General features: G+C 30.4%; 1 protein-coding gene across 1 annotated transcript; it reads left to right on the top strand.

Annotated features, from left to right (window-relative positions):
• Nucleotides 1–487: 487 nt before the first annotated feature.
• On the top strand, nt 488–3325 carry LOC119664178 (the record flags this gene model as incomplete). Its single annotated transcript, XM_038073718.1, has 2 exons — nt 488–2000; nt 3156–3325. Coding segments are annotated over 2 exons (1683 nt in total), but the record flags the coding sequence as incomplete, so codon positions are not given.
• Nucleotides 3326–8951: the final 5626 nt, after the last annotated feature.

Raw genomic sequence — 8951 nt, 5'->3', positions numbered from 1 at the left:
TTTCTTGAAAAAGGGTGCTTACCCAATACACAATTTAGGAACTGTAGATGAAGAGGCGGACAATTTTGCGCAACCACCAAGGAACTTTGGCGATATAGGTGGTATGCAAGATGAAGTATTCTGCCGCAATTGCGAAATGCAAACTAAATGCGCAAACACTTACAGAAGGAAATATGTCAATCTTCTTAAGGAAAACATAAAATTAAAGAAAAAGTTACAACTATTAAAAACTACAAAAATTACTGCAAATAAAAACGCTGTAGTTCAGGCCATCGACTCTGTGGCAAATGTAAATATTGAGACCAAAAACTTTTGTAAAATGATCCTAAAAGCGCGACAGAAAGAATATGATGAGAATACAAAACTAGTAGCTCAAAATATGTTTCTCGTATCTCGATCAGCCTATATATTTTTAAGAAATAAATTGAAAATTAATTTGCCACATGAAAAAACAATTAACAATTGGTCACCTATAAAAAATTTGCAGCCAGGATTTTTAAATACAGGTTTCGAAAGCTTGAAAAAGAAAGCCAGCACACTAAGACAAGTTGATAAGGACTTTGCAATATTGGTTGTTGATGAAATGAGACTAAGGCCAGAATTACGTTACAACGGTAACTTAGACCAAATAGATGGCTTTGAAGAACTTGGCTTTTTTAGAAGTAAAACTATTGCCAAAAGCCTTTGTCTATTTATTGTCAAAGGTCTTTTCTCTAATTGGTCAATAATTCTTAATTATTTTGTGTCAGAAAATGGTTTAGAAGGAGATTGTCTCAGCAATATAATTTTAAGAAATTTGGAGCTCCTACAAGAAGCTGGTATAACGGTACGCGTAATAACATGCGATCAAGGTTCAGCTAATAGAAAAGCATTTTCTTGCTTTCAGGTTAGTCCAGAAAAACCTTTTTTCTATTTTAACAATATTAAAGTATATTGTATGTTTGATTTTCCACATTTAATTAAATGTGTACGAAATGGACTTCTGACTACAAATATAAAAGCATCAGATGGCATTATAAGTTTTAATGTATTGAAAGAACTGTGGAGACGGGAGCATACTGCTGTAACAAAATTGTGCCCCAAGCTAACAAGGCAACACATCTTTCCGAAAAATTTTGAAAAGATGAAGGTGAAGTTCGCAACTCAGTTATTTAGCAGAACGGTGCATGCTGCTATAAAAACAGTGGTTGAAACAGACGGATTTACCAATTCATCTAAAGAAGACGCTTTAGCAACAGCAAATTTTGTAGAAAAAATGGACAAAATCTTTGATTATATGAATTCCACCACTCTCTACTCAAAGAATCCTTTTTGTTGTGCGTTACAAAAAAATAGCGTTGGTTTCAATTACATAAAAGAGTTTTTGATATACTTTGGATCATTAAAATTTGTAGACTCAACAAAAAAGGTGTATTTCTGGAAAGGTATTAAAATAACTTTAAATGCGCTGTTGCAGCTTACAGAAGAAGTTTTTGCAAAAGATAATGACATTTATTTTGTAATGACAAATTATTTATGCCAAGACAGACTGGAAAACACTTTTTCAATTTTACGACAAAAGGGAGGATACAATAAACATCCTTCGGTGTCCGAAGTCAATCAAATTTTAGCTAAAGTAATGACCAGAAAAATCATTGTTGCTTCTCCTGATGGTAATTGTGAGATAGTAGAAGATGATCACACCTTCGACGCAGTAATGGATGGCATTTCAAATACAAATACTATCTCATGTATAACTGAAGAAGATGATTCGGAAATTGATTGTAGTGAAACATTGATTGAAAATTGTATAGTGAGCTATAGCTCAACAGATTTCGATATAACAGAAACTGAACTTCCATCGTTTCGTTATTTTCTAGGATATATCGCATTTAAAGTTTTACCAAAAATCGACTGTCAATCATGTTTTAAGTCAATACGGAAAGAAGATGAGGTTGTAACTGCACCATCAGAATTGTTTCTGTTCTATAAGAATTACTGCAATATAACCGATTTCGGGAGTTTATTACCGCCTTCTGATGAATTTTTTCAAATAAGCTGTCAACATATATCTGTTTTTAAGAACATTTTTAAAACAAAACCAGATGAATTTGATATCAAAAAATAGATCATTGAAAGCTGTGTGTCATTGACTCCTGCCTGGTTTATGAATGATTGCAACCACCACAGAAGACAGTTGTTAAATTTTATGGTTGTTATTTTACTTCGCAAACATAGTCAATGGGCCGTTGAAAAAGTCAAATGGTCGAAACAATAATATAAATTATTGTAATATTATGATAAAACTGTGATATTAATAACATATGTGTATACTGAACCAAGTAGTAAGCCGTTATATATATACATATGTATATTTAAAAACAGTTTTAAATCAGAACTAAAACAATTTAGAAGGTGATGGAGTCATCAAAATTAATGCTAAAATAATAGAAACGCACAATTATCTTTAAAAGCATAAATAATAATAGCATTGTTTCTGATATGAAACCAAAAAAAGCCGAACTTCTTTTTACGTTTACAATTTCTTAATATTGGATTCAAAATTAATACAAACATACAGGCTGAGAAATACAATACAAATATGTAAACATATATGTACGCTAATAAAGTGCATATGTTATATGAAAGCACACAAAAAGGCTGGACTAATATTTTTTTCCTGCATTTACCTTCATAATAAATTCGCAGAAGCACTGATCAAAATAACAAACAACGAAAAAAGTTATTTGAGAGAATCGTCTTTACTTTAATTTCCAAAGCAATTTAGAAAAAAAGACATGAAGAGAATGGAGTGTTTTTTGAGTGCAAAAAGGTTGCCAGCAGCAGCAACCTCATACAAAAATTTGCTTGTACGAGATTGCTACTCTATAATATTTATACTCAATGGTGCAATCTTTCAATACTAAAACCTATGTATATTTGCTTGCAACAAAACAGAAATGGCAGAAATCAGCTGTTTTGACATTTGTTGCTTCTCATTTTTAAATTTGAATTGACGGTTAGTAAAATTTCAAGATATGTTAATCTATGGCTATGCTATATACATGCGTTTCGTTCAATGATTTAAAACGATGTGGCCATTAATTAAGTTTTCACAAATATAATATAATATACATATACATTTGTGAATTAATTTATCTATTTATCAATTTCAGCGAAACTTACGAAAATTTGTCCACATTTTGAACTATTAAATGAAGTATTTGGACGCATGTCTAATTTACAGCCGCTTGTGATATGTACGGACACATTGCCACAGCCACCAGCTAGTTCTGCGCTAGGCGGCGAAGTTTATTTTATTGAATCGTCTGCAGAGAACACATAATCCAGCTCTGCACCGAAAGTCGTGCGTTCTGCTGTGCAAAGCCCCACTACCCCCATCGATAAAAAATATAACAAATAACAATCATAAATTAAGAATTAGTTATATTTTTATTATATTAATTATTTTTATATTATACTAGATAACCCGACAAACTTTGTTTTGCCTTATAAATTATTTCTAGTTTCTAGAGAAATGCTAGTGTAGACAAAAAGTAACTTACTTATTATAAGTGTGTAAGTATGTGGTATATGCATGAAATAGGCATGGAGCGCTATGAACGAAAACGAAAATAAAAATAACAAACGCCAAATAATATTATTTTGAAGTTGTTATAGTTTATTTATTAAATTATTAATTTAAAATCAATAGATTTGTATAATACCAAGTTCCCTGGCAACAACTGTTGTATCTTCAAATTTAAATTGTCTTGGATTGACTGTAAATAATAATAATGATAATGGGCCAGTAACATTAACCAACAACAGTCGAAGATAAAAGCACTCAGTGTGTTTTGGATTAACTGTAAATAAGCGTTCGATTTAAATAAATTGAGACATGGATCAACTGGTGAAACTTGCTTGCGGGGCATCCATTTTTTTGTTTGAGCCCATGTGAAATAGCGTGGTACTTGTGAATAGAGAAATGTTCTTGCAAAGGCACCAAAATCATCCGTACTATTACACAATTCAAAAAATGCAGTGAGTGTAGATTTAGGTGGATTTGTACCACGATCAATAACTGTCCCGTTCGTGAAATGAAAAATACACGCTGACCGTTTTCAAGATGGACGGCTAACTGAACAGCTGCTGGATCCCGTTCATGAATTAGAAAACCGAAGATACACCAAGCAGCTTCATTGGAGCTGATGTACCGACCAATTTGGTAGAGCGTAATTTCACCGTTTTTGTTCATTGGAGGAGCATTTACATTAGTATTTTCTACTCTAAACACAGCCATATCACTGCCTTTATGAACTTACTTATATATTTGATGCTCTTCACAAAACTGCAAAACTCAACATTAATATGAGCATTGTATGTCTTGCTTAGCAGAGGAGAATACGGCACCACCCGCCATTGTCCCCCATTATCGGGATTTCTTCGACGATATATTGGATATCCGTCGGTATTTGTTATAGTATCATTAGTGAAATCTTTAGAAAAATTTTTAGTACATTTTCCATCTGCCATGCAAGGCGAAGACGAAGAACGAAGTGGATTTTAAATGCTCGATTGTACTTGTTGGCGTAGTTACATAAAATATTAAGAAAAAAATTTTTCTTTTTCAAAAATATAAACAAAATTTATGTCAAAAAATTAAAAAATTTTTTGTTAAAGCAATAAGGATATTTTTGCTGGATAGGGACTCCCTAATCACTTTAGCGGTATGAAAAATAAACAGTAGCCGATTCTCAGACCTACTGAATACGCATATAAAATTTGGTAAAAATCTGTAAAGCCGTTTCGGAGGAGTACGGTAACTAACATTTTGACAATGTTAATTTTATATATAAGATTATTATTACATATATTAATATATATATACGTTTTTACACATTATTCTTGTCTTGAAATAAACCTACTGGAAAAAAGTAATGTCGCAATTGACTTCTTAATTATATATTAAATATATATACATATATGTATGTTTTATATATTTATATTCGTAAATTATTGATTGCCGAACATTAAATTATGCAAAAATTTGCGCTTCGAAGCTCCTTCATTGGTTCTCTGACTAGCTTCATTCTGCATAAGCTCATCAGATTCTTAATCGTTGTCATGTACGTAATCTACGTGTTCCGTATCATCACATCGCAAAATGTTGTGCAATATGACACAAACAAGGAACCAATTTGAACAAAAATTATGATTCGTATCATTCTGAATACGGATTCTTAACTCCTTAAGACTACCGAAGCGTTCCTTCAGAAGTCCAAAGCAATGTTCAATCTTTACACGAAATCTGCTATGGCGTAAGTTTAAAGTTTTACGTTTGGAGTATTCAAGCTGTTGGGAGTTTGACCGAAACGGAGTTATAAGAGTTTTAAATAATGGATAAGCAGAATCGCCTGCTAACCATTGTTCTGAAGAAAATAAAGAATTTTCTTGGATGTAGAGAGCGCTTGTACGAAACATGCGAGCATCATGTGCACTTCCAAAGTGACTAACTGCGACATGTCGAATCTTCAGCTGATAGTCATATATGACTTGTGCTTTTATTGAAAACACTCTATTTTTTCAAAAATTGGATGTATGGTTAACCACTGGTGCTTCGGCAAGTTTTATTTCAGTACCATCAATATATCCAATGCAATGTGAAAGCTCATGATAGGTTTTCTTCACTATATCTTGTCGTTCAGCTACATCTGGCCACGTTATAAATTTGGTTTGCAGCTCCAATATGGAGCGAAAGGCTCTTTGGGATATCTTATAAATTGTTTCCCATCTCCAACACCAAATAATGTAGCGACTTTACGATAGCCGCATTTTCGCCTGATGAACCCAAACGATATAAAACAATAGCAATCCATAATAGTTTATTAGTGAGACTATTAAGGAAAATACGTTCCAATTTACACTAAGCATCTGACAAAAACGGCCTTCATCAAATTCTTGAAGAATGGTAGATCTCCATTGAATAGATTTTGGTACGGGTTGGTGATTTCTGTGATGGTTTACTAAAGTAATTCCCAGTAATTTGTATCATCTAACAAATAGAAACTATATAGTAGTGAAAACTACATTAACAACATTTAAATACCTTCAATCAGAATATTAAAAGCACTATTTTCAATAAAAAAATCTATATATTTTTGTATTTCACTTGTTCGCGGCATTGTTATACTTTTATTTTTCTTTGCTCAATTTGATACGGCTGCAAAAACAGCTGATTCATTTTGATGATGCAATTCTGCAACAAAGGTGTTCTCGCAGTCTTGCAGTTTATGTATAGCATTCTTGCATTTCGTGCTCCTTGCAATGAGATTGCAAGAGAGACTGAATACCCCTAATATATTTCTTATTCATTTTAGAAATGTTTGTTGATTTTAGACTTCTCTAAGGCCCACAAGTAAAGCTTACGAAGTAAAAGAAGAATTAAAAAATCAAGAAGCTGCATTAGATGTTCATTACAGGGCCCATTAAACCACTGAGGGGTTTCTTTATTGCATATTTCTATTATTAAACTCTTAAAGCCAATTGCATCTGTTTTGTTTTTGAATACTTGTTCAAAAACGTCGACATGTTTACAAGAAACATTAAAAAAACTTTGTGGTGGCGCAAACAGGTTACCGAAATTTGAAAGATAAGTATAATTTTTATAGTAGATGAGAAGCTCACTTGGAGCTGTCGAAATTTCATCCTTTTTTTTACTTTTATATTGCAAGCTTTAAAATTTAATTTTTTAGCAACGTACCCTATTATGTGTCTTAAAGACAAAAAATCAATATTTATATTCTTTGAATTGGAAAATGCCTTTGATATAATGCAACTTTCGGTGTCATTGCACTCTAGATCAGAGTAGGCTTCTACTACACAGTTACTAGACACCCTAGAGTTATTTTCATCGAGTTCTATCAAAGAAGAAAAAAGCACATCATCACTATGCACTTACATTTATTATCATAGTCGTCCTTTTTGTTCATTGTTTTCCTATTCCGAAAACAATGAGCATATTTAGAATTAGAATCAATTACCCATGCATACAATATTAAGAGTTTCGGTCATACTACATAGTTTTTAACAGAAATATAATATACATAATTATATTATTACTTATTGAGTTTTTTGTCACAATATACAAATTTTTGTGAACCTTTGACATTTTTGTATTAGTGAAAAAAATTTTATGGAAAAACTTGAACACATTTTTGGGTATCGCAGATTGAAGTGAAAAAAGTCATAAAAATAAGGGGGATTTTTGCAAATTTTCAATTTTAAAATTTTACTGTTAATAAAATGAAAATATGTTTTTATTTAAAAATAATAACAATATCCTAAGCTCTAAAAATATAAAACATGATAATTTTTCAATTAGTACATAAAAAATTATAAATTATTATAATTTCACTAAAATTTTCTAAATTTTTAAATAACTTACAATAATTACGAAATTAAATTAATTAATTATGCAAATATGATGGAGTTGAAGTTGAAAATAAAAATTTCGGTTTTACAGAAAATTCAAAAATGAATTAAAACTCATATTTAAGTTCATGTGACACAAAAATAACTCAAATATGTTTTCCCTGATTTCTACGACCGATTTTTGTGAAATTAGCAACACTTCATTTTTAAGATTTTTTGAGTGATGCACACTCTCCACTTATATCCTCTTCGATTATAAATATCACAGAATACATAGGCACACGTCGAACGTAACGAAGAGAAATTGCATTTAAAAAATTTATTTCTTATAACATTTTAGCACACGTATTGAATACATGTAATCTCACCACCAGTGAATACCTCTTAAATTATGGAAATCCCGCCCACTTCGATCGAAACTAAGAGAAATTGCTTTATGAACTCCATTTTTTATAACATTTTTGCCACACTCATTATATAAGTGCGATTACACCACACTTATTCCACTTTCACGCTCTTCATGCTGCCACATAATTTTTTTTCAATTATTTACTGTGCAAGTTTTTATTTAGGCAGATATATAAATACTCGTTAATAAATTTAAATATACATCACATATAATTAAATTATTTATTATTAAATTAAATGGGTGTAATTAAAAAATTCTACTTGATGTTGTCGTTATTATAGAAAACGAAAATTAAACATATATGATATTAATAAATATAACTCATTCACTATTGCGTGTAGCATAAAATTCACAAGAAAATTTATGCAAAAAAATTTTATACTGAAAAATAGAAATTATTAATTTTTATAATAATAATTTCGTGTTTGATATATCGAAAGTGTTATTACAATTTATTTTACTTATCTTCATAAATAAATAACTTGTGCAATTCAAGAAATATAACATTCCATAATTTATTTTATATATGTTGTTTTCCTTGGAAATTGTAGAAAATTATTCAAAATTAAATAAATTTGTAAACCATCGCAAGAAATACTAATTTTATTGCTTGCACTGATAATAGTACATTGTCTTCAAAATTTTATAGTGCGTTTATAGTGCGTTTTACACACCATATCGTTCGCTGTCAGCAATCGATGTCGTCGATTGCCATTACACTTCAAATTTGTCGACAATTTTTTAAACACGCCCCCAGCAAACAATACAAATATATTTCACTAATTAATATTAAAGCAATCGCTGAAATATCAACAGCAACTCCTATGTATGATTTTATAAGAAAAAATGGGTTTTAATATTTAGTTATATAATTTTAATTTTTATATAATATTTTATTTATGATTTTAAATCTTTTTTATGATATGTTTAGTAATTAAAAACTTTTCCGTAGATAGACAATAAAATTAATAGTTAAAATAAAAGATTCATTGTAATTTAATGTTTGGTAATTTACATATTTTTGTGAATACAAGATTATTAATATTATAAATTTTTTTCTAGATAGAAAATACAAATAATATTTAATATAAAAGATATAATTCATTCATAGTTGCAAAGCATCACCTCC

This window comes from Teleopsis dalmanni, unplaced genomic scaffold (assembly GCF_002237135.1).
Source record: "Teleopsis dalmanni isolate 2A unplaced genomic scaffold, ASM223713v2 unscaffolded_contig_1542, whole genome shotgun sequence".
Lineage (NCBI taxonomy): Eukaryota > Metazoa > Arthropoda > Insecta > Diptera > Diopsidae > Teleopsis > Teleopsis dalmanni.
This window is presented reverse-complemented; position numbering and strand designations above follow the sequence as displayed.